The sequence below is a fragment of the Oryx dammah genome, unplaced genomic scaffold (assembly GCF_014754425.2).
Source record: "Oryx dammah isolate SB20612 unplaced genomic scaffold, SCBI_Odam_1.1 HiC_scaffold_29, whole genome shotgun sequence".
NCBI lineage: Eukaryota > Metazoa > Chordata > Mammalia > Artiodactyla > Bovidae > Oryx > Oryx dammah.
In genome coordinates, this window is record NW_024070213.1 from 79296850 (window position 1) to 79323704 (window position 26855).

The 26855-nt window shown below is 43.2% G+C and overlaps 1 protein-coding gene across 5 annotated transcripts in view; it reads right to left on the reverse strand.

Annotated features, from left to right (window-relative positions):
* Window positions 1–5307: 5307 nt before the first annotated feature.
* The window catches only part of PRICKLE1 (prickle planar cell polarity protein 1), a 113368-nt gene continuing 91820 nt past the window's right edge, over window positions 5308–26855 (reverse strand). For all 5 annotated transcript variants that reach the window (XM_040233774.1, XM_040233776.1, XM_040233775.1 and 2 more), the window contains 7 exons: window positions 19094–19278; window positions 17111–17224; window positions 16204–16341; window positions 15433–15636; window positions 13991–14177; window positions 12233–13096; window positions 5308–7169 (listed from right to left, as the gene is read on the reverse strand). In XM_040233774.1, coding sequence (XP_040089708.1) covers window positions 6307–7169; window positions 12233–13096; window positions 13991–14177; window positions 15433–15636; window positions 16204–16341; window positions 17111–17224; window positions 19094–19228 — 2505 coding nt within the window. In that variant the 5' untranslated portion in view covers window positions 19229–19278 and the 3' untranslated portion in view covers window positions 5308–6306. The remainder of the gene's footprint in view (window positions 7170–12232; window positions 13097–13990; window positions 14178–15432; window positions 15637–16203; window positions 16342–17110; window positions 17225–19093; window positions 19279–26855) is intronic.

Below are 26855 nucleotides of genomic sequence, written 5' to 3' on the forward strand. Positions count from 1 at the left end.
GTGGGAACGTTTGTATGTGTGAGAGAGTGTGGAGGGCTGGGGTGGGGAGGAGAGAGGTGACAGTCCAGCAGAACCACAGCTCAGCAGGCCAAGGCATGTTTTGTGGTCAAGTGTTCAATTTCCCTTTCCTTTACTGGCCACGGCAGAACCTTAGCTGTGATGTGGGCTCATCCAGGGTGGCCTTCCACCACCACAGAGGGTGGGGATGGGTGTGGCTCTCAACGCTGCAGGGCTTCCTCAACTGAGAGAGGGGGTCATGTGTGTCAGTCACCTTTCCTTTCCAACACAGGAGCAACCTGGTCCACCCCAGGGGCCGACATCTCATTCCCTGGGGCAGCTTGACCTCTGCAAAGCCTACAGGGCCTGCCCCCATCCTGAGGTGCAAATGTTGAGAGAAGGGGTGACGCCCAGCAAGTATGGGTAGGGGCATGGAATTGGTCCCCACCGTGTAGGAACTCCACATTTTAAAAACTTTGTATTCTGTTACTTCTGTAGAGTAGAATCAAGTGTAACATCAGATGTGGCTTAAAGTGCATTCCAGGTTTAATATATTAAATATAGGATTCAGAGAAGCACTATGCTTTTCATTTATTTCACTATCTGAACCACATTAGAAGGACCATTCTAGTGTTTTTAGATTCACAAACACTTTCACATGTTGTAAGCCAATGAGTATTTTTTTCTCACTTTACAATTAAGGGCTTGCCTAAGGTCATATAGCTGGAAGGGGCAGAGTCAAGTGTTTTACCCATATCTTTCAACTTTTAAACTTAGTGTTTGAAAGAAGTGGAAGTTTAGTGGTCATTCAGAACTAGGTTCCAGTACTGACTCCAGGACACACCAGCTGTTAGTATGTACACTTACAGTGTAATATGTTTGTGATGGGTAATATATAAAAATAACATAAAAAACTTTTGATAAAATTAAAATCCTTGCTCAGTAGATTTTCACCTATACTCAGTCACTACTACCATCTATGTTGGTTTCTATGACTTCTGCTTTGGAGTTAATTTAGAAAACCTCTTACAGGTTCATAAGACATGGTTGTTAAGGGGCAGGTAGGGTTACAGCCCTTACAGTTACCACACAGCCTGGAGTTCAGCTCTTTGGTGTGGTACCTGGACCCACAGTGATTTGACAAGAGCCATTTAAGTGGAATAAACATGGTAATTCAACTCTCCTATACTGGGAGCCAACATTAATTAAACATAGTTAACACTTTTTCAGCTTAGCTTACAACATGTTCAGAGATTCCATACTGCTACTAACCACACTGTAGAAAAAAAATCTTTTATCTTGGTAATTGGGAGAAAAATATAACACGAAGGAGGAAAATGTCTTGTTTTCCATTTCTCTGTGCCATTTCCAGATTACCTACTTTAAGGAAAAAGCCAACTTGCAGCATATGCACCTAGAGGGAGAGAACCACTGCCAAACTTCCTGCCCACTCAGAGTCCCAAGCATTAAAACCTAGAAAAGCACCAACCGTCTTTAAAGCTACCAACTCCCATGAGCCATGGTCTCTGGAAGGATCATCCTTTCAGCAATCTTTGCCAAGTATGTTGGTAAATGAAGAGTCAGAAAAGGGAAATGACACTTTATGCTGAGTGGAGTGACTTGTCTGCTGGCTGACCCAATAAATTCAGTTTGGTCTTCACAGAATACCAAAGCTGGAAGGAAGCCTTTGGAATGGTTGAGCACCTCTCATTTTACAGAAATGGAAACTCGGCCACAGCACTCAACCCGCCTGAGATAATGAGAGAGGGGAGTCTCCTAACCCACATCCCCTGAATTCTAGAGTCCAGTGTGCTTTGCATCTCTCCATCATCAACTTTGTGGCAGGTTTACCTTAGACTAGTAATCACTTTTTCCAACATCAGTTGCTTTTAGTTTGTTGACCTAAAAATGCTATAACAAGTATTAGCACTTAGGAGAACTAGTTTCATATTCTTCTTGGTACTGTTTATGTTGTCTGGAATCAAGTGCTTCTGGAGAATGCTCTGCAAGTTCCTTCTCAAGTTGCCCTAACAGCACCTGTGCACATACGGCAGCAGGGATGTGAAATTTCTTTTGTAAAAAGAAGAGCTGAGGTTAAAATTGATCTCTCAAATGGGAATCTGACCAGCTAGCTTGGCCTGCTCAAACAAAAAGACTGGCTGTAACCTTGCAAGCAAGTCTCTATACACATACCCCATGTCTTACTTTCCTCTACACTTTGTAAGCTGTGAAAGCCACCCTTCACCTTTCTTCCCCTAGTAAAGTCACTGCTATGATTTTGGCATAGAGATGCCAGAGCTCAGAGATGCAAAATTCAAGTGCTCCTACTTATTTCTCCAGTGAGCCTAGAAGCCTTCCTCGTGTGCTTTGAGAGCGAGCAGAAAACCCATGTGACTGTTCAGGAGCATGCCTTGTTAGAAAGTTCCAAAGCACAGCTAGAGAATCTAACTAGGCAATTTTCTCATTTGAGAAATTAAAAAGGCTTTTTTAAATAATTGTGTTGCTAACATTAAATTTGATAATAAGGCTTTTAGTGGAATTTTTTTAAATCCCAGTAATTTTTCTTCCTTGAACATCAAAAAAAAGTCACATCTTTCTGTAAATAGTAATTAGTTGTGCCTCCTCTAGACAGCTCTAAGGGTTCAAGTGCTTAAATTTATAACCCATGCGCTGATGGCAGGTTCATTTTGTTCAGAGGGCTTCAGAAATGTTTGAATAGTTGCTAGCATTCAGAAGGTGGGAGACGTTTTACCAAAGTTCAAGTTCCTGGTTGCTTTTAGAAAGACTGACTTTCTAGCACTGCTTCTCTTGACCATGGCAGCAGTCGAATGTGCCACAGGAGGGAGCGGCGGTCAGCCGAAGCCTGCCTACACCATGTCGACAGTCCCGTGCACTGGACCCTCGGCACTCCCACAGCACCTCCACGCCTGTTCTTACTTGCCTGGCCTGTCACCCAAGGGCCACAGAGGGCAGGGCCACACACCACACATGGACACCTAGCAGTCTTTGGTGCTCATTCCAATTTTACTTCTGTCTTACAGTGGCTTATGCTTTGTATCTAAAGTGAGTGCTCTGCTCTGTTGTGCACAACTCTTTGAGACCCTATGGACTGGGGCCCACCAAATTCCTCTGTCCATGGAATTCTCCAGGCAAGAATACTAGAGTGGGTAGCCATTTCCCCCTCCAGGGGATCTTCCTGACCCAGAGATCGAACCCACATCTCCTGCACTGACAGGTGGATCCTTTACCACTAGTACCACCAGACAGCAAATCTCTCCTTGCACTTCTGATACTTATTTAACTCAGGAACTAGAAAGCTGAGTGTCAAGAATATCAAGCACATACACAAGGTGAGTCATTCTCTTGCTGAGTACTGAAAGCAGTTCCCACTGACTTATCAACATCCCTCCACGGGCTGTGTGTGCTCCAGTTTGGTCTGAACTGAGGAAAAATGCAATCATTGTGGTTCTGTTTCACCCATGTTGAGAATAGAGGCAGTATTTTAGTATTTGATACTTATCTTAGGGCTAAATTTTAAGAGTTTTGTGATGGACCAAACATTTTGTTAATGAAATCTATGAACACCTTTTAGCAAATGTAGGCCTAGTTTTCTAGCCTAATTATTTACAGGACTGCAGGGCAGCTGCCTCTCTTCCTTTGTGGACAGTCTTCTTTGTTATTGCTATCAACCAAGATTTAAAAGCTTTAAAGCTTACATTATTATTGTGAATAAATATTTCTGCATTTCCTTAAATCTTTGGCAGTCCTTATGTAAGGCAATGAAGAAACGAGGGGTGATTACTACGAGAAGGAAAAGCAACTAGGACTTGAAAACTACTGACAGTGACTTCAGCTTATACCTGCCTTTCTCCAGGCCAAGTAAGGCTGAGTATTTCATTACCCATCCTTTCAAGGCAAAGGTCTTTTCTAAAAGGAGGCCCACTTGTTTGCAGCCAAGGTTCTGAAACAATCTTCAAAATCTGGAAACCTGCTCCCCTGTCATGTGAGATCATGAGGGAACAGGCACTTGCATTGTAAATGAGGATCAGGAGATTGCCTTCTTGAGGAAAACTGGTAACAGCCATCAAAATTATAAACGCATAACCTCTCTCTCAGTAACCATGCTACTCAGAATTTATGTGCACATGTGCCAATGAAGGATAAAGTGTCTATGAGAAAACTGAAGCCCACCACCAAGGGACTGGTGAAATAAATTACAGTATATCCAAAAGTAGACTGTTATGAAGTCATTGCAAGAACAGAGTGAGGTAGACCTATACACACTAAGGGGGAATTATCCACGTGTAAAGTGAGAAAAGCAAGTCTTAGCTGGTCTAGTTTCCTGCCATTTTAAAAAGCTCTATTAATGTAAATATGCTTTGAACAGCTGAAGGATACACAACTAATGGGTAACAGTGGTTACCTCTAGGGAGGGGAACCAAGGGAAGCAGAATGGAAAGGAGATACTGCATGTCTTTCGCCTTTTTTTAAACCATGTGCATGCATTTTCTTTGCAATGCTGTTTTAAAAATGATCAGAACAGGGAGATGATAACGAAGTTATTGAGAAAAGAGCTCTCCCCCATTGGTGTATTTCTGAAGGGCTCTGTCTAGCCTGGATACCAAGCCTTGCCCTATGCAGGGGTGAGTACAGGGGATGCTGTTGACTGCTGGTTTTCCTACTGGGTTCAGGTCTGCCCTCTCAGGGCCTGACAGCTTTTCCCACACCAGCACCTGTGGGCAGCTCTGCCTCTATGCCTCAAGTACTATTTGCACAAGCTAGCAGGGCAAGTGGTCGTGCAGGAGTCAAATGTTGGTCTGTTAATGGCAGAACAGCAAGGCTAGTCAGAGGAGCAAAATGAACAGGATCTGGATGTGTTCGAAGAGATCTTGTTCAGAAAGGTCATTTGTTATTGATTAAGCATTTATGAAATACCTTCCTAAAGGTCTGAATATCACTAGGACACTAAGTTAGGACTGAAACATGTACAAGAATGACCCACATTGAAATAATAGCTTGTCAGTTCAAATCCAATGTAACTCCCCCTTGAAACAGAACCCCAGATTAACTTTAAGTAGCCAGCAGCACAGAATCCTCTAATTTAAAGATTTCAAAATTGCTGTTAAAGGCCAACAAATTAGCTGGAAGGGAGGAGTGAAAAGGAATCAGCCTACAAAGCACTCTGCCACAGAGAGCAGATCCTTGTAGTTTTTTGGTCTCTTTCCTTGAGATAATCACTACCTTGCTGAAAACGGGAAAGGCACCCCCTGCCATCCCCAAGGGGAAAAAAATATTCACCCAAACAGCTTCTCCTTGTTTTTAACCATATATTCCAGGGGTATGTGTGGGGAGATTTTTTTTGTTTGTTTTTACATTTATACAGTTTACATTGCTTGACCCATAAATAACACTTGTAAGATTAATAGGGCCATAGTTTTAAAGAGTATTTACATAGCCCCACCATGCATACAGAGCCTTTTTAATATTGGAAAATTGAAAAAAAAAATGAACTTTCCATCACTAGGCAATATAAATTTGACCATCTAAACTTATAAACCCTGACTAAGATACAAGCAATCATTTCATCCATAAATGCTGTTTCTGGTTCCCTAACAAATCTAGCACTGCAGTGTAACAAACATCTTACATTTCAGGGATATAAAAATATCAGCTTTAAAATCTGAGCTGTACAGTATGTACATTAATATTTGCACCGTTAAATTAGGAATACACTTAAGTCTATGAAATACTACATTATAAATAGCAATGTTCTTTTTGATCTGTAGCTGGAGCTAATATAATGTTTACCTGGCTAATAAGGGCTGGAAGGGGATGAGGTGGCCTTGCACAATGGGACGCACAGTGTTGGCTGGGTCACATGACTGCGTGCATGCCACACAACTGGACAGACTGTCAGGACCTGGTCAGCCTGGGGCAGACAACGACAAACACTATTGCTTGACAAAGGTGGCTCAAGTTCTGCATTGTCTACGAAATCAACACCCCCATCCAATCATCTCTCAACAGCTTCCTGCAGATCTCTTGAGGTTTGGAGACCAAAGCAGCTGTTTCAAATTGTGATGCACCCAAGAGACACAAAAGGTCAAGTCTACCTGGCACCATCCAAGGAGGGTAAGTGGAGAAATCACACCTTCCAAAGGTTAATCTGACACTGTAAACAGCAGTCGGGGTCTCATTTACATGGGCAAAGCACTTGAATCTATTTTAGCAACTCTCCTATGGAAGAAAAAAGATACGATTTAAGATGGTTAATGGCTAAGTTTAAATACAATCTCCGCAGCTACTACATTAAGAAATAATACAGTTTTTGCCCTTGTGTCCCTTTTTCTTCTTGGACTTAGTTGTCCTCTGACCAAACTGAGGAGTGGGGAGTGCAGAAGTTGGACTAGAAAGGTCGTCTGTGTAGTAGGCGTATCTCTGCGGCCGGGGCTGAGGAATTGGTTGTCCAAGAAAATACCCTTCTTCTTCTGAGTCAGAGGAGGAGGAGGTGGAGGAGGAGCACCAGGAGTCGTCGTCCTCCCCACAGAGGCCTAGAAAGCGCGGCCCTCCCGGGTTCTGCAGGGCGTAGTCAGAAGTGGCGTGGGTGTACTGCCCATAGAGGTCAGCGTTCTGGATGTAGGCCTGGATCTCCCGGGCACTCTTATTCTGGATGAATTTTTCGTAGTTATCAGGGGTGTAGAGCCGCAGCCTGTCCTTGGGAGAGTATTTTCTTTCTGTGACAAGGTTCAGGGCATTGTCTGAGCGGGACTTCCTACTTCTCCTGTGGCGATGGTGATGTGACCTGGGTCCCCTCTCTTCAAAATGGTACACCCGTCTCCGAGTTCTCTCACTCATGGGCGGCTGCCGGATTTCGATGTTCTCGTAGCTTCCGTTGTCGATGACATCATCTGAAAACTTGACCTGCTGTGGCCTGGACTGAGACTTGGACCTTCGGAGCACTGGCAGGTGAACTGATTTCTCCTCGGGCAAGACCTTTTCTGGACACAGCTCTGAACTGAGACTCTTCAAGGACTCCGTGCTCCTGTGCAGCATGGAAGAGTTCAGAGTCCCCATATTGCTCATCTTCTCACCATCTTCTGTCTCTATTTCTTCAAAGTTTTGCAGAGAATACAATGATGGCCTCGGCTTGCTTTCTCCATCCACCGAAGCCCCTAAAAGAAAAGCCACAAGACAAGACGTGACCGTCAATAATCCTAACACTCTGACAGTTATTACCAACAAGCTTTAGAAGCATTTGGAAGTGACGTCTCTTGAATTTCAATATCTGATGAACAATCACTAGGCAAAACCAACGGATATATATACTTAATCGAGAAGAGGTATGAATTTTATCATTGAAACAAGTGGCCCAGCATCTCTTATAAGCCCCAGCCATTTGGGGGCCAAACATGAGTTACAGCCCATGGCATGAGCAACCGAACTAAAATCTCTTCATAACATTTCTGTCATTAATTTATTACCATGACATATAGAAGCTTCTGTCTCTCAACCCATTAATGCAGCGGTTTATCTGAATCTCTCTCAAAGCAGTCCTTCCCTTTGCATGCACACAGCCACTATTATGGCCCTCTTCTTATGCCCAGACTAGTCATCTCTTATACCTGGACTGGTAGTCGAACAGCCCAAGGGCCAGATCCAGCTCACAGCCTACGTGTGGACAGAGTTTCACTGGGCCAGATATGTCTGTTTGCTTCTCTGCTGCCTATGGTTTTTTCCCACAATGTAGAATTGAGTAATTGCAACAAAGACTATAATGTCCCAAAAGTCCTAGCTAGCCTTTTATGGAAAAAGTTTGCCAAACCCCTGACCCAGGCCTTTATCCAATCTTCTGCTCCAATAACCCATAAACTAACATTCCACTTCCAGGTTAATTTCATTTTAAAATATTGCTCAAAAGTGATGATGTTGTGCTCCTTGTTATAACAGGGCTCAGGCAAGTTAAGCGAAATGCACATAACCCAGCTGATAGTAAGCAACAGCAGGGAATGCTGTGAACTGATACCAACTGGTGGCTACACAGCTTCCCAATTTCTAAATAAAGCCTGTTTTTGAGCCTATCACTGTCAAGAAAAGTCAGCAATAAAACGATGTATGCCAAATGTTGTCTATTTTTGACATTTAAATGTTGAAACACCTATCATATGGCCTAGCAAACAGGAGGTGCTTAGTATTTAGTCTTACCCACCATTTCTTCAGTTCAGTTTCAGTTCAGTCGCTCAGTCGTGTCTGACTCTTTGCGACCCCATGAATCGCAGCACGCCAGGCCTCCCTGTCCATCACCAACTCCGGGAGTTCACTCAGACTCACGTCCATCGAGTCCATGATGCCATCCAGCCATCCAGCCATCTCATCCTCTGTCGTCCCCTTCTCCTCCTGCCCCCAATCCCTCCCACCATCAGTCTTTTCCAGTGAGTCAACTCTTCACATGAGGTGGCCAAAGTACTGGAGTTTCAGCTTTAGCATCATTCCTTCCAAAGAAATCCCAGGGCTGATCTCCTTCAGAATGGACTGGTTGGATCTCCTTGCAGTCCAAGGGACTCTCAAGAGTCTTCTCCAACACCACAGTTCAAAAGCATCAATTCTTCAGTGCTCAGCCTTCTTCACAGTCCAACTCTCACATCCATACATGACCACAGGAAAAACCATAGCCTTGACTAGACGGACCTCAGTCGGCAAAGTAATGTCTCTGCTTTTGAATATGCTGTCTAGGTTGGTCATAACTTTTCTTCCAAGGAGTAAGCATCTTTTAATTTCCTGGCTGCAGTCACTATTTGCAGTGAGTCCCCTTAATTATATAGGCTTTAATGTTGACAAGCCCAACTGAAGTCAGGAGGGTAGCTGTCTTAACCCTCTGTGCCCAGCACCTGGCCTGGGGCCCTCCTGGCAGCTGCTCAAACCTTTCCCGGCCTATGTTATAATGTAACGTAACCTTTATGAAAGGACTAGTGTTATTCGTTGAACTATGAAACTAACCAAGCAACAACAGTACCCAGAAACTTGCAGCAAATGTAATATTCAGGAGGGTTGGGTTCTAGGATCAACCTTATCTTTAAATACTTATATAAACTTGGGCATTTAGCTTCTTGGTTTCTTTGGTGTTCTGTTTTTGTATTTTTGATCAAGCCACATGGCTTGCGGGATCTTAGCTCCTCAACTAGGGATTGTACCCGGGTCATGGAAATGAAATGGAAAAGAAATGCAAAAAAGCAAAACGGCTGTCTGGGGAGGCCTTACAAATAGCTGTGAAAGAAGAGAGGTGAAAAGCAAAGGAGAAGAGGAAAGATATAAGCATCTGAATGCAGAGTTCCAAAGAATAGCAAGAAGAGATAAGAAAGCCTTCTTCAGCGATCAATGCAAAGAAATAGAGGAAAACAACGGAATGGGAAAGACTAGAGATCTCTTTAAGAAAATTAGAGATACCAAGGGAACATTTCATGCAAAGATGGGCTCAATAAAGGACAGAAATGGTATGGACCTAACAGAAGCAGAAGATATTAAGAAGAGGTGGCAAGAATACACGGAAGAACTGTACAAAAAAGATCTTCACGACCCAGATAATCACGATGGTGTGATCACTAATCTAGAGCCAGACATCTTGGAATGTGAAGTCAAGTGGGCCTTAGAAAGCATGACTACGAACAAAGCTAGTGGAGGTGATGCAATTCCGGTTGAGCTGTTTCAAATCCTGAAAGATGATGCTGTGAAAGTGCTGCACTCAATATGCCAGCAACTTTGGAAAACTCAGCAGTGGCCACAGGACTGGAAAAGGTCAGTTTTCATTCCAATTCCAAAGAAAGGCAATGCCAAAGAATGCTCAAAGTACCGCACAATTGCACTCATCTCACATGCTAGTAAAGTAATGCTCAAAATTCTCCAAGCCAGGCTTTAGCAATACGTGAACCGTGAACTCCCTGATGTTCAAGCTGGTTTTAGAAAAGGCAGAGGAACCAGAGATCAAATTGCCAACATCCAATGGATCATGGATAAAGCAAGAGAGTTCCAGAAAAACATCTATTTCTGCTTTATTGACTATGCCAAAGCCTTTGACTGTGTGGATCACAATAAACTGTGGAAAATTCTGAAAGAGATGGGAATACTAGACTACCTAACCTGCCTCTTGAGAAATCTGTATGCAGGTCAGGAAGCAACAGTTAGAACTGGACATGGAACAACAGACTGGTTCCAAATAGGAAAAGGAGTACGTCAAGGCTGTATATTGTCACCCTGCTTATTTAACTTATATGCAGAGTACCTCATTAGAAACGCTGGGCTGGAAGAAGCACAAGCTGGAATCATGATTGCTGGGAGAAATATCAATAACCTCAGATATGCAGATAACACCACCCTTATGGCAGAAAGTGAAGAGGAGCTAAAAAGCGTCTTGATGAAAGTGAAAGAGGAGAGTGAAAAAGTTGGCTTAAAGCTCAACATTCAGAAAACGAAGATCATGGCATCCGGTCCCATCACTTCATGGGAAATAGATGGGGAAACAGTGGAAACAGCGTCAGACTTTATTTTTTGGGCTCCAAAATCACTGCAGATGGCGACTGCAGCCATGAAATTAAAAGACGCTTACTCCTTGGAAGGAAAGTTATGACCAACCTAGATAGTATATTCAAAAGCAGAGACATTACTTTGCCGACTAAGGTCCGTCTAGTCAAGGCTATGGTTTTTCCTGTGGTCATGTATGGACGTGAGAGTTGGACTGTGAAGAATTGATGCTTTTGAACTGTGGTGTTGGAGAAGACTCTTGAGAGTCCCTTGGACTGCAAGGAGATCCCACCAGTCCATCCTAAAGGAGACCAGTCCTGGGATTTCTTTGGAAGGAATGATGCTAAAGCTGAAGCTCCAGTACTTTGGCCACCTCATGGGAAGAGTTGACTCATTGGAAAAGACTCTGATGCTGGGAGGGATTGGGGGCAGGAGGAGAAGGGGACGACCGAGGATGAGATGGCTGGATGGCATCACTGACTCGATGGACGTGAGTCTGAGTGAACTCCGGGAGATGGTGATAGACAGGGTGGCCTGGCGTGCTGTGATTCATGGGGTCGCAAAGAGTCAGACACGACTGAGCGACTGAACTGAACTGAACATGGAAATGAAAGCACTGAGCCCTAACCACTGGAATGCCAGGGAATTCCCTAGTCTCTTGGCAATTCAACTTTCCACATTTGTAAAATGCAATAATATCCACTCTCTCAGGGTCATTGTAAGGATGAAATGTAGATAACTGACACAAAAGTGTTTTGAAAACATTAAAGTAAAATTATTTTATAGTCTGGGTTAAAAAAAAAACTTAGCTAATTTTGAACTATTGCCACAGGGCAATTCAGGAAAAAAAAAATGTTCTGTGCTTATGGAGTATGCATGTTGATTTTAATGTCTTTAATTCATACAGAATGATCCAAAGAGTCCAATATCTTTCAGATGTAGACTCCATCATCCCAATAAATTCATCTCTTCTCTTTAAAACAGGGATAACAATACCTGTCCCCAAAGACTGTACTGAAAATTTATTTTATATGTACACATACACGTATGTGTTTGCTTTGCTATCTGTTCTGTTCAGTTGCTAAATTGTGTCCAACTCTTTGTGACCCCACAGACTGCAGCATGCCAGGCTTCCCTGTCTGTCACCATCTCCTGCAGTTTGCTCAAACTCATGTCCATTGAGTCGATGATGCCATTTGACCATCTCATCCTCTGCTGCCCCCTTCTCCTCCTGCCTTCAGTCTTCCCCAGCATAAGGGTGTTTTCCAACCAGTCAGCTCTCCGCATCAGATAGCCAAAGTATGGAGCTTCAGCTTCAGCATTAATCCTGCCAATGAATATTCAGGATTGATTTCCGTTAGGATTGACTGGTTTGATTTCCTTGCTGTCCAAGGGACTCTCAAGAGTCTTTTCCAATACCACAATTTGAGAGCATCAGTTCTTCAGTGCTCAGCCTTCTTTATGATCCAGCTCTCACATCCATACATGACTACTGGAAAGACCATAGCTTTGACTCTACAGACTTTTGTCAGCAAAGTGGTGTCTCTGTTGTTTAATACACTGTTGTTTTGCCACAGTGTTTAGCATTTAACTGAAACGCCTTCCTTCCCATGGTCTACGGTTTTAAACAACATAGCCCCTACTGGTTGCTGAACTGTAACTTTTGGCATAAACTTTTTAGTGGCTCCTTTTTCAAATACCCCATAATCCCTAGATTACATACCTGTGATATTAGACAAAGCCAAAGAATCCATAGAATCCCGAACACTCTGCTCTGGTTTCAGGTCTGACAAACACTCCAGGGAATCTTCATACCACTGTGTTTGATCGTGATTGTATCCTGAAGCCCCATGGTCCAGATCCAATTCCTGGAGTCTTCGACTGCTCGCGGGGCCCGGGTGGCTGCCATAAGCAGAATCTCCTAGTCCATCTTGTGACTGTGCCCAATACATATCAGATTGGTATTTTTTACTTGCAAGGCTCTGGTTGTTTTGCTTCAACTCGGTCTTGTTTTTAACCATGTTATCAGCCATCCAGTGCTCACTGGCTCGAATGTCCATCTCACTGGGCTGCTGCTGGAAGAGACTTTTATCACCAAACTTGAGGAGGAGCTGTGTCATGTAATCCTCATGCTCGGCCCATTCCTCAGGGTCTTCTGGGGTTTCGTGCTCTACTCTGCCTTTCCAGAATTCTTCATTGACGAAACCTGCTCCTTGCCTGGAAAGGCTCAGATCGTCCAGCTTCCGAGATAGGGTGTCGTCAGCATTGCCCGACAGGCCAGGAAACTTATAGTTCAGAGCAGGGGACAAAAGGAGGGACTGACGACACTGATCTGCTGACCGGCTGCTCTTGCCCATCCGGACACTTCTTCTGGAGTCTCTTGATCGAGCTGACTGGAATGCAGAGTCGGAGGAATCGGAGGCATGCATGTCTTCACCCAGGCTGCATGTCTTCGAGCAATAAATCTGGCCTTGTTTGGGGAGGAAAGGGCATCCCAACAGAGAGGTTTTGCACTGGGCACAGGAAAAGCAGGCCTCTGTGGCATGCCAGTGCTGCCCATCATAGGTCATTTGCGCGTGGTCCACACCTGTTTCAAGAAAGGAAAGAATCACAAGTTATGGTTCCACCCTGACACAGAGGAAGAAGACAAGACAGACTGCAGGCATGAGGGAACCTTTGAGGGTGATGAGGCTGTCCTGGATCTTGACAGAGCTGGGACTTACACAGGTGTAGTTAATTCTCATTTATAAACTGATCTGTGTGCTAAATGTCTTTTTAGTTCCAAAATCCTTGCAGAGTCTCCAAGGTCACTTGCAGACATGTGCAAAGTGGCAGCAACTTTGAGTCAAGTGATGCTGCTGCCCCCCAGCTGGGGGAGGGCGCTGCCTCTCGTGTCAGCGCTCACACCTCACACAGGCCCGTTTTCTTTCCCACGTTCGTACTTTCTCTTAGTGATCTTGTTTAAAATGGCCCCAGCACAGAGCTGAAGTGTTGTCTAGTATGGCTCAGCACAGAAGGCTGTGATGTGCCTCACAGAGGCAATCCACAGGTCAGATAAGCTTTGTCTAAGCAGGTGGTACAGGGCTGTTGACTATGAGTTTGATTTAATGAATCAACAACATATATTAAATAAGGTGTCTTTAACCAAAATACACAGGAAACAAGATTACCTGTTTGATTGGTTTATGACAATGGTTCAAACCAGAGGCTCATAGGAACTAACTCACTGTTTCCCCAGGAGCAGTGGCTAGGTATTGGAGAATCATGTTCATGAGGACTTAACAGATCACAATTGCCAGGAGAGAGAGGAATCCAGCCTACACCCATTTACCAAAATTCATCAAACCGAAACACTTAAGTCTTTCCGATTTCACTGTACATAAACTGTACCTCCATCAAAAAAAGAAAGAAAGAAACACTGGCTAATCAGAGACAGAGTGATGGATGAGTGACACAGCCACAGGCCGGGCCACGGACGCACCGATATGCTCCCCGCACGCCTCGCAGTACTCTGCATACAGGGACTCGAAGCAGCCGCAGCAGAATGGGCGGCCGTCCTTCATGATGTACCTCTGTCCCCCCAGGACCGTCTCGCACTCCAGGCAGCAGAAGTGTTTCATGTGCCAATGCCGACCCTCAGCTTCTGTGCACTCATCAGCAAAAATTATCTTTAACGAGAAACAAGAAACCACAGGATGAAAGAAATTCATTTTGAATGATTTTAAAGGCCAAGTTAACTGCATGTTCTCTGGGCAATTAAAAGGCACTAGATCTTTTGTTTCTTACAGCCTCAAGCTTACATGTAACTTGATGTAGCTCCAAAACAAGAACAGAAATCGAAAACACTGAAAAAGAGAAACTAAGTGCATGCTTACACTTTAAAAGAAAAAATAGAATTCTACATTGGAGGTAATACACTTGGTCATATTTTTGCTCCCCAATCACACTTTGCAGGCATAATGTGGCAAAGAACACATTAACACTGAAATAATTTAGTGTCCTGTGCACCTTTTAATAGAAAAAAAAACTCACTAAAGTGGCTGTGAGCCACCAGTTACAGTCTGGGTGCTGGACAAGTGAACAGCATTTATGCAGACAATGCTTCCTCCGACCTGGTGGCCATCTCCAGATTATGGACTTTTTGATTTTTCCATATTTTTGGTTTCAAAAACTTCTCAAATAGCATATCATAGAAGAAACTTAAATATACAAAAGTAAAAATGAGAAGTTTACTATTACTGATTGAAGCAGACCGGGGAGATATAACAAATAAATGCAATGAGGTTCCTTGGATGGGGTGTCAGAATAAAACACAGACACGAGTAGAAAAACTGAGGAAACCTAAATAAAGTCTGTGATTTAGTTAAAATATTATACAATGTTAATTTCTTAGTTTTGATGCATATACCATGATTACATATGATAATTAACAAGCTAGGAGAACGGTATACAGGGACTCTCCATGATATTTTTGCAACTCTTCTGTAAATCTAAAATTACCTAAAAATAAAAATCCTAAGGTAGAAAAACTTCAGTCTACACCCTTCCCACACACGCTCCAAGGGTTAACCACTGTGAACTCAGTGTATGTCTTTACACAGGGTTTCTGAGTGTTTACAAATCTGTATACAGGCTTGTTCTTCCCCCCTTTAACAAAAATAAGATCAATCGTTACACACTCTTCTTGCAACTTGCTTTTGCCTCACCATCCATCAAGGACATCCTCGTCAGTGGACAAAGACACCTGCTGCCTTCTCTTCATCAGCCGCGTATGATTCCATGTTACCACTGTACAGGGTTATCTTAAAACTATATACACACAGCACACGCAGCAGAGACTTCTATTTGGCTGAGGTGTGAACAGTGGAATATTGGCTGACTAGAAGCTTATTTTTCCCAGTGTTAAGGGATGAACTTTTTTACCTCGTCACATGCTGAACACCGGGGTTTGAGCAGCTCAGCATGGTGCCGGCCACAGTGAATTTTTCCATCCTGATAAAAATAGATGAGGTCGACCAGCAGCTCACTGCACGTGAAGCAGACAAAACAGGATGGGTGCCAGCACACTCCTGGGCCCGCTCGAGAGGCAAACACTGCAATCTCACCTCCATTTATCTTCAACCCACACTAAAAACAAAAGGATTTCAATTTAAAACGATGCTTCTTCAATGCTGCAGTCTCTGCCTTTTCCACTTAACACTCAATCCCAAATCTCTCAGGGAAACTTTAATTTCTGTTCCCTCCTGCTAGTGGTTAAACAGCTCTTCACCACAGAACTGTCTGTCATTCTCCACTGGAGTGAACACGTCTCGGCATTACTACCTACCACACTGGACTGCTCACTGAGAACACTCGCAGTGGTTTTCCAGGGGTGGCCTCCTGTTGCATATATTCTTGCTCTGAGAATGCCCAGTAAGGCCCTGAACACAAGGCACACCAGCCCCGCCCTCCATGCCAAGACCTTAGGATTTCACACCATGTTTACTTAAGGGGCTGCCTCCCCCATACACACAGCAGTGTGGCCAGTTACGAACATGAATCCCCATTTAATATAAAGCTATGTTGCTTTTCTTTCTCATAGTTTTTGGAGGTTTTTAGGGCTCACCCGGATGCTGGCCTGGCCATCTGCTCCCTCCCACCTCTCCCCCTCAGCTGATCCAAGACATCACCACCCATCCATCCATTACTCGCTACCTGCTCGCACACGGCGTGCATTACTGCTCTGGACAGAAGTTTAATGGTTCCTCTTCCTAGTGCTTCTTTCTTCCGCTGAGCACTGAACACTTGCAGTTCTTTTTTCTCCTCCTCACTCAAAGTCTGGCAGTACCGCACCTTCACAGAAGGAAACAGAAGCACCCTCTGATGTACACAGCCTCCCTCACCAATTCTTTATTTCCAGAATTGAGTTTCAGGAAATAAAACAGCAAGTGTAGCTGGTCTGCCCTCATAAATCCCTAGTTTAAAAGTGACCCCATACCTTTAAAACAACACCAAATCTTGCAGCTTCTCTAGCAAAAGTGAAATGCAATCTGAAGGGATATTTTTTTTTTTTTGGCCACACCATGCAGCATGTGGGATCTTAGTTCCTCAACCAGGGATTGAACCCACACCCCTTGCATTGGAAGCATGGGTCTTAACCACTGGACTGTTGCAGAAGTCCTTTATTTGTTTTTTTAAAAAAAGGATGAAAAGTTTAATTTAAACTTTTATCATCAGAGATGCTAAAAAAAAAACCTAAGGCATCAATCTTTCTTCAAAAGGTTTAACTGGTTAACTGCCACCTTCATTATACATTCTACAGGCACTCAAGCCCACTGCAGGCCCAAAGCCCCATAAAGCTCTGACTGGGTGGAGGGGTGGAGAAATTGCAGGAATCTGTAGGCTCCTGGTAACTGGTGGGTGGCTGCAAACACTATAAAAACCAACTTGTGTTAAGTTTATTGCACTGACACCCTTTTCTCTCTTAAAGAATGGAGAGCTGTATTCTCCAGCCCAGTTTTATCTGAAGAAAGGCAAAAGAGTCCTGAAGTTTATGGGAGGAATCACAATGCTGAGGGTGGATTTTTTTTTTTCCTAATTAGCCTTCTTCCTGTTATTTTACCTCATTATCATGTGGTGGCAACTGGTACAAAAGCTGTTTAATTCGGTGCTTCTCTCCAGGGCTGTTAACATAAGGAACCTTTTCCTCTGGTAAGCAAGCAAAATAGAGCTGGATCTGAGGGAGAGAGGGAGAAGGGCGTCAGCACACAGGAAGCGAACACTTCAGCTCAGTCCATCCCGAGAAGTTACCCTGCCCTTTAGGTAGGGCTCCAGCCTCTGGCAGGATGTGGCTGCTGGCCGCTAATGAGAAGACCAGCTGAGCCAGGCCAGCAAGACATGCAAACCCCCAGTTAGCTAGCACCCAGCTGCTAAAGGGCTCTTCAGGAATGTAATTTGTAGTAACAATCAGGGGCATTATAAATTACGCCCCATAAAATATGCACATTTAATGCTACCATTCCTGAGTGATCTCCCTAGGGGCAGCCAAGAGAGTGCTGAGTGAACACTGGAAGTGACCACACAGGCTGTGTGACAATGTCCACAATCCAGCCACTACACAAACACACTGGATTTGCTCTCGGAATTTCACGTTGCAAAGACAAAAGCTGTTCTGTTAAACTTTGTAAACTCTCCCTTATCAGGTTCTCTCAAGCTTCAGCTTTCTTTGCTTCCAGCGGTGCTGTTTTCTAAATACTTGGAGTCAATTTCCCCAGAAAACTGGAGGGAAGCTATAATGAGCTATACTTAGTTCATTTTGAAAGAACTCAATTTTTGTTTGAATTTTTTTTCTTTCTGTTGTAGCTAAAGGAAACCCTTTAATGAATGCTAAAAGGCTGCTGCAGCGCTGAGGAAGAATGAAAATGATTCAAGAAATGAGGAGACTAAGGAAACTGAGCTGACTCACTGGAAAAGAGTCTGAGGCTGGGAGGGATTGGGGCAGGAGGAGAAGGGGATGACCGAGGATGAGATGGCTGGATGGCATCCCCGACTCGATGGACGTGAGTCTGAGTGAACTCCGGGAGTTGGTGATGGACAGGGAGGCCTGGCGTGCTGCGATTCATGGGTTCGCAAAGAGTCGGACACGACTGAGCGACTGAACTGAACTGCTTCAATATTTCAAGATCTCACAAACCTACTCACCGAAGCTGCAGGAAGGGTTCTCTCTTAAAGGTCAGTAGAAACATTGCCTTCCTACCTGGAGCCCAGCTCTCCCACATATCCCAGTGTATCAGCCACCGGAGCTTGCATGGTTGTAAACGCTAAACACCAGCTATGTGTGTACCAGGCACTGTGTGAGGCCCAGGATGAATCAGAAACCCCTTCTCAAGAGGGTGCCCACCAAATGGGAAACACAACCATAACTCAGGAGCCCAACTGCCTCCCCTTGTTTCAAACTACCTTGGCCCTTGTGTCCATCATCAGCAATTTTTTAACAAGTTCATCATTATAGGGATATCGGGGAGATAAAAGCAGGGACACACAATGGTCTCATCTTCCTTAAAATAACAATAAAACAAAGCACAAAATTAGCTCTTTTTTTTTCCGATTCACATGGTGTGGTGACGAAATCTTTCCTGTGCAAGGTTATCAGAGGTCTATTTAAGCAGTGACGCTGAAATGGTCTCACAGCTCTGTCTCCTCTCTTCCAAAGCCCAGGCACTGCAGAGAACTGCCACAGAAACTTTCCCGTTTCCTTTTATTACCTTTTTGTTGTTTTGAAGTTTTTCAAAAGGTTAGTAAGTTCCTCCCACTCTCTCCAACGGGACACCTAAGTCAGAAATCCACAAAACAAAGGCAAAGGCAGCACTCTGGGTTTCACTCACCAGGGCAAAAATAGCATCCTTCTGGACTCAAGAGTATGAAAGGGATTGGAGACTTTCATTGGGAAACTAAGTGTGACGTAAAAAAGCAAAACCATCAGAAAAAGAGTAAGGCCCAAGGACACAGCATGTCACTGGAGCAGTGATGCCTGATCACTAAAAAATAGAACATCGAAGACCTCAAATCACACTGAAATCAGAAAAGTGGACGATGTGGCTCCCACCTGCTCGGGTCTGAGGCCTGGGGGCACCCAGGCGTACTCCTCCAGCGCGCAGCCCGAGTCATCATCCGACGTGGAACTCCGCTGGCATCCAAAGGCGAGTTTGCTCATTTTGGGCTCCATCTCCAAAGGCATCATAACAGAGTCAACAGCTGGCTTCTCAGTCACAGGACATCAGACCGTGGCTGCTGTGGGGAACATAAGACAACCAAAGACAGGCACCTGAGTCATGAGTCTTACCCTCTGAGAGCTTTCATTGAACACGCATGTACACACATCAGGGCCCAGAGAAAGGGACCAAATGACCAGTGTCACCGCCCCCAGGCCCCCAGATCTTAAAACTAGGGCTGCATGATGCAGAAAGAGGCCTGTTAGCAGCTCAGCATTTGAGAAAATGCCACCCAAACGAGTTTATCTCCAGATGCCTTTAAAAGGTACTCCTCTACACACTGTTCATTTAAAAAGTTCTCAAGAAAATTGCTTTGTGACTAACTTCCCACAAAGGAATCCCTGTGGAGCCCCAGGAGTTGTAGGAAGAAGCTGGGTTCGAGCCCCCTGCCTTGTCCACGCCTATGTGCTGTGAAAGGATTGCTCCAGTCACCCCAGTTGGTTCCCAGCAGCTCCTGACCCTTCTTCCCAGTGGAGGCATGCTGCCTGCCAGTACAGAGTAGGTCGGCTGGGCCACACTGCTTAGGTTTCAGGTTTCCAATAAAGTCTGAGAGGCACTGAACTTCGTTTACTCAGGGAGAAGAAACAGCACAGTTAAATCCTTACACAGCACATTAAATTCACAAGCCTTTATATCCATGGGCTACAGTCAGCCAGACATTCATTAATGAGTTCCTTCATAAGAAAGTCACTGAATCTGAGCACTAGGTTAAAATACAATCTAGAGCGGTGACTATTAGCATTGAACTGTGTTAATAAAAGCTCTCCAGTACCTGGTGGTTCAGTCGGTAAAGAATCTGCCTGGCAATGCAGGAGACCCGGGTTAAATCCCTGGGTCAGAAAGATGCCCTGGAGAAGGAAATGGCAACCCACTCCAGTATTCCTGCCTGGAAAATTCTATGAACAGAGGAACCTGGTGGGCCTCTGGAATTGCAAAAGAGTGGGACATAACTAAGTGCGTAAACTACCACACCACCACACACCTACTGTGTGTGACATGCTCTCAACCTGCTGCTGGACACATGAGCTATAAACCCAGCTCTGAAAAGTCTCCTCAGATGAAGGCCTTAAGTGTTTAGACAACAGTCCTGACCTACAGCCTAAGAACTTTGTTATCACCATGCATTTTCCTTCTGAGTTACTTCTGGTTCTTAAAAATCATCCCCGTTCCCAGTCACTAAGACAAAAAAAAAAAAAAAAAGATAGAAGACTTTCAGGATCAGATGCAGCTTTTTACACTTCCCTTCAACAAAAAAAAAAAAAGAAAGAAATTCACAGATAATTCAGTTCAGTTGCTCAGTCGTGTCTGACTCTTTGTGACCCCATGGACTGCAGCATGCCAGGGTTCCTTGTCCATCACCAACTCCCAGAGCTTGCTCAGACTCATGTCCATCGAGTCAGTGATGCCATCCAACCACCTCTGTTGACCCCCTTCTCCTCCTGCCTTCAATCTTTCCCAGCATCAGGGTCTTTTCCAATGAGTCAGTTCTTTGCATCAGGTAGCCAAAGTATTGAAGTTTCAGCTTCAGCATCAGTCTTTTCAATGAATATTTAGGACTGATTTCCTTTAGCATGGACTAGTATGATCTTCTTGCAGTCCAAGGGACTCTCAAGAGTCTTCTCCAACACCACAGTTCAAAAGCATCAATTCTTCAGCGCCCAGCTTTCTTTTTAGTCCAACTCTCACATCCATACATGACTACCGGAAAAACCATAGCTTTGACTAGATGGACCTTTGTTGGCAAGGTAATCATCTCTGCTTTTTAATATGCTTCTAGTCTGACCCAATTTTAAAGAAAACAAGGCTCAGGGAAGTGAAATGACTTGCCCGAGGTCACACAGCTAAAAGCCAGAGTCTAGTCACACTGCAGCATGTCTAACACATCAGACTTCCGAAAATTCTTCTCACTTTCACTTTAAATAATCCTCTCATTTGCTTCAACAGGTAGGAAAGATAGTGGAACATAAACACTGTCAGCCTGATATTCATTTGTTAGTGATGCTCTCAGTGCAACGCTAAATACTTACAAGTGTTAGAACATGTTACCTATTAAATGCTATGAGTACGAAAACTTATGACTTTTCTTTGATGAATCAAAGGACACTAAAACGTTAAAATTCGAAGGGGGGCCAAACATCCAAAAGCTACAATCTTTATTAGAAAAAGGAGCAATGCCACACAGAAGATAGTATTCCAACTAATAAACTTAACTTTCATTCACCCTCAACAAAAAGTACAGCTGACCTCATTTCCTGCCCCACCACTGGGGGGGACTGACCTTTTACACAAGACATCATTTCACACAGGTGCACTTCATTCATATCTCAACTGAGGGGAGGCTTTCTTTTTTTTTTTTTAATCAATATCAACATTTTATTTTTTACTTTACAATATTGTATTGGTTTTGCCATACATCAACATGAATCCGCCAGAGGGGAGGCTTTCTAAACATCAGCACAGTCCTCTTACCATTCAATAAAAAAGGATGTGTTAATGAAAGTCAGAGCACTTCTTGGATCTACTTTTTCCCTTTTGTTTTGAAAAAAAATAACACCTGCATATCAAAGGGAGAAAAAGAGGTTAAGAATTTAATTCATAACTCAAAACACTCCCACCAGGAGAAAGGGTGCCTTCAATGCTATTGAACCCAAATCATGTAATATGCACATCTGTCCTTTGCCAAATATGGCTAAAAAGTGAGCCTTGAAGGTACCTGATCTGCACAGACTTACCAAGAACATAAATATTAAGCAGAACCTAAAAATCAAATGTCACTGTATTTTAAAACAAGAGAAAGCACCACAAATTAAGACAAATGAATTTTCCATGCTAGCACAAAAATGCAGATTGCGAAAGAGCTGAACTACTCTTATGGCTACGTTCCTGGATCAGCCTTTGGTGGCAACGGTACAGTAAATGACTATACTAAGCACTCAGCACTCGATGCCACGGTCCCCGTGCTCCCAATCACCTGGGTGTGCCGGCCGCGTCTCCAGCTGGCCACTCCCACAGCCATACCAGCCTCGCCTCAAACTGTGCTGCAAACTGTCATTCAGCACTCACGGGCGAAGTGACGAGCTGAAGAAACACGAGTGATACGGGTGCGGCTTTCAGCGTCCTTTGTTGGCACTCTGACAGCTAACTCACTCCTCTGTGCCCAGCCCAGCATGATCAGTGATGTGACATCCGATCACCACATCAAACAACCCCACGAGGGCATATCTACTTAAAACTGAGGAGGAAACTGAGTCTCAGAGTGACTGGTCATGGGTTACCTGTCCAAGGGCAGCTGCCTTAGAACATGGTTCATATGTGACCTTAAACCCCTGCAACCCATACTGCCTCCTGGGTGGAACTTTCTCGTTTGTGAAATAGACTGCTGGAGCGCAGACATGCCTGATGACATACCAGACCGGGCCCATCCACCTCTCCCAGAGAGGACATTTCAAGGAGACTTTCATATAGTCAAACGGATCACAAAAATTCAATGGCCTCATGAACTGTTGCTTCAAGAGCTTTTAATTCGGAGAATGTCTTTTTCCTTTATATCAGAGGATAATTACTTAAAATGACAAAACATTACATGTACTAGTAAGTTCTAAGAGCTGTCCAAAAACAAATATTAAAAAAGTACAACTTAGTCACAGTGACCTCCTACTTACCAGGCAGTGGTAGAGATGCTGCATTGCCATAGCTACTTTATCTCTACTTGACAGCATAACAACTTTAAGTCAGGTTTTTCTCTTATAAATTACCTGTGCTTGTCAGCAGACCCAGAAAGTATACTGTTAAGTATATCACTGTCTCAAACTACATCATATGCAAGAAATTGACTGCTGAGGATGGTTCTTATACGTATAAGAATATATAAAATAACAAAAATCACAGAAATGTGATCTCATAAATATCCCTCATGTAGCCATTTACATTACTACATGGTATTTACTTTGTAGCACCAGAGAAAAGAGGGAAGCCCAGCCATTGCTTATGCTCTGGGTGATGAGAAAGGGTCTTCTTCCTGATGACATCTTCATGTGGCTGCATTTACTTTTTGCCAAAATACTATTAAATATCTTTTAGGCCAAACATGAAACCATCGCTGAATTAGATCTAATAGGAAAATCCTATTCATTCTATTTCCAGGTATTGTCTCTTAAGATTGATCATGTGAAACAGGATCAACAAATTAAGTCTGCAAGTAAGTTGAATAATAATTGAAATAGGACTTCCCTGGTGGTTAAGTAGCTCAGAACCCACCTTCCAATGAAGGGGATGTAGGTTCAATCCCTGGTAGGGGAACTAAGATCCCACATGCTGAGCTGCACCAGACCTGGCAACTAAGACTCAACACAGCCAAGTAAATGAATAAATAAATATTTTTTAAAAACTGAATTTTGGGGTTTGATATAAAGTGAAACTTTTTTTTGGCAGAACCACAGTTACATGGACAAGGCTGGCCCTGTCCTGTGTCTATTTATTTTGTATATTATTTACTTTTGTAAATTTTTATTTTGATGTAATTTCAAACTTCAGAAAAGTTGTAAGAAGAGTAAGGAACAAACTTAGGCAGCCTTTTACCCAGACTCATCAATTGTTTACATTATGCTTCATCTGCCTTCTCCCTCCTCCTCCACACACATACACACAATGCTTTTGTGGGAACCATTTGAAAGTATTTTTTACATTCTCTTACTTAACCACAATTAAACATGGTATCTTAAAGTTTATTTAAAAAAAATAAAACTATGTGCAAGATACCATGTTAGATGCCAGAAATAAATTGAATAAAAAGCCAGAATAGCTCAAATCATCAGTATTCTGTGCTTATTCTGAGGCAGGTTTCTTGTCCTGGTCTTGAAATGTTGCAATAAATGGAATGAACTCAATCACAAGTGAACAGTAATCATGCATTAACCAATTCTGCACAAGGTTTACCCCTGTTAAAGAAATGAACCGGTAGTGGCCCTAACTCTCCAATGTCTTTATGATCCTGGATGTAAATAAGTCTGATAAGGCAGAGAAAAGAAGTAAAACAGTTTGAGTCTGACCATGAAGGAAATGTGTAGGGGAAGCAACATCTTAAAGCTAATAACATGTCAAAGAGGCCCAAGGCTGGGTAAGAAGAGATGAGATGCTTATTCCTAGAAAGATGAGGATTCTCAAGTGGAAGAATCCCATTTCCCCTGCTTTGTCCTTTCTTTTCCTTCTTCCTTCAAGATAGTTAAATAGCTACTTCTCACCATTTAAAAAGATTCAGAGACAAACAGCTCACAGATGTATGACTTCTCAATCATCATATACTTGTCAAAAGAACACCTGACCCCGGGGACAGGCGCAGAGCAGAGGGAAGGCAGCTTGTTGCCCTGGGCATTCAGTAAGCTCCGCCCCGAAGTCCTCCGGCTATTGTGGGGCCTGGTTCTCTCAAACAGCAACTATTTCCCTTCCAAAGATGGCCTAAGGATGTGGCAGTTTTAAAGAATAAAATAAATAAACATAAAGAATTAAAGTTGTCAATGACATGTACCAATTGGTACTGTTGCTTTCACTCTGATTACATACATCTGGAAGCTGACCGATGACATCCAAAATAAGAACGCGCTAGTAACAAAGGCTGGATGCTGACAGGGGAGTTTCATCTTCTCTTTGAGTTCAGGACACTCCAGCCTCCTGAAGGGCAAACAGTATTGATAAAATTGTTGGCCACCATTCCTAGCTCCCTTGGAGTGAGGTCGGAGTAACTAGTCCCTACATAAAATCTCTGGCAGACAAGACACTAAGACAGAGACACACACACACACTGCATGTGTAAACGGTCTATGGAGCATGGCAGGATCTTTCCAGGTGTCTTACACAGAGCAGAAATCGGGAGCCCCCAATGGGGCTATGAGGCTGTGAGCTGGCACTTGTTCCCCAAATTCAATAATTTAAGGTGGAGTCCTTTATGAAATTTATTTCCCATATTCATTTACTCCACTCATTCATTCATCCTTATTTTTAAGGACCATTATTGAATCATTCTGAGAAACATCAAAAAACAAGGCAACTGACATTCATTCCATTAAAAGCTAGAACTTTTTTTTTTTAAGTACCTGCTGTGATAAGAATGTTTTCAAATTTCATTTCGAATTTCCTTGCTTTCTTTAATAGTGGTGATGTATGTAAACTATACATGATTTAGCCTTTGGCTGATCATTTGTTTTCATTTTGAGTAGAAGATGAACAGTGTAAAGAACACTGGCTTTAGGAGTTTAAACAAAAGCAGCTCTAAGTCAGCCATCCAGCTGGGAACAGCCTGGGAACCATCCTCCACGAGGAGCTGAGGACTGTCTCCAATGCAGAGCTGATGTCCAGAACTGCATGGCTCCAGACACATGACTTTCATTTGTTGCTTTCAATATTCTATAAATTAGGCAATCCCAGTTTGAAAAGTTTGTCCACAAGTATATAGAATAATTACGCTGTCAATTATTATTATTGTTATTATGCTGTCCATTATTATGTGGACAAGGGCTTAAGTGTTCCTCCCATAAGCACAGCAATCACTGTTTAAGATAACATACAGTATGTGAAGGTGTTATTCAAACTAAAAAACCGCCTTATTATTTTGCTATGCTATTTTGGCCACTTGGAGGTCATTTATTTTCTACTGAGCTGTATGCTGCATCCAGGATAGTTAAGGATTATTATTTTGATTGACCTTGACATACATATAAGTGAGCCTTTACTATTTTTCCCTAAAAATCTTAACAAATCAACATAGTATATGAAAGTCTAGAGGCAGTAAATGGTCAATGTTTTGCTGAAAGACACATTCTTCCTAGATAACAATGGTACCACTGAATAATTGCACTTCTCAAGCAGAAGACTTTGGACTGAACCCTATAGACAAGGAAAAGGACAAAAGGCAGATAAGTAAGTAGGAAGTTTCCCTTCTTGGTCTTACAATTAATATGACAGTGATGGTCAGAAAAGAGAAAAGGAACCTGGGAGAGGCCTAATAGCCCACTGTCATCAAGAGAGCCTAAAGGTAGTGGCTTGCGAAGAGAAAGTAAAAGGAACCAATAAGAAAGAGGAAAACTGGGTCAAAGAGGGTTCTGAGTCCTAGGTGGTTGAAAAACAATGCACCAATATGGAAATACTGTCTAGGCAAGTCAGCAGGGAGTGAGGATTTGAGAGCACTGAGATGAATGAGTTCAATCAGATTCACATTGAGGTTATAACTGTACATCAGTGCTGGTATGGTTCCTATTATTCATCATTTTCTTGGACCAAATCACCGAATCAAATCAAAATCATGCAAATAGAAAACAGAATAATTTTCAGTGCCGGCCATTGACTAATGAAGTCTAAGGTCATACCCTTAATTACAAATACTTTTCCTAATGAAATTCGACTTTAGTTCCTATGAGAAGACTACCGGCTGCATTGCAGGATCCTTAGGAAAAAGTTATTTCTGGTGAGGATATGCCCAGGAAAGTTAGAAGTCCTTTGATCACCAGAAACCAGAACAGATACTGATTTGTGAAGTCAGTTGGGCTAACATTCCCTAAGTGTCCCCTGCTGCTAAGTGTCATCCTGTGGGCCACAAGCTGCTTA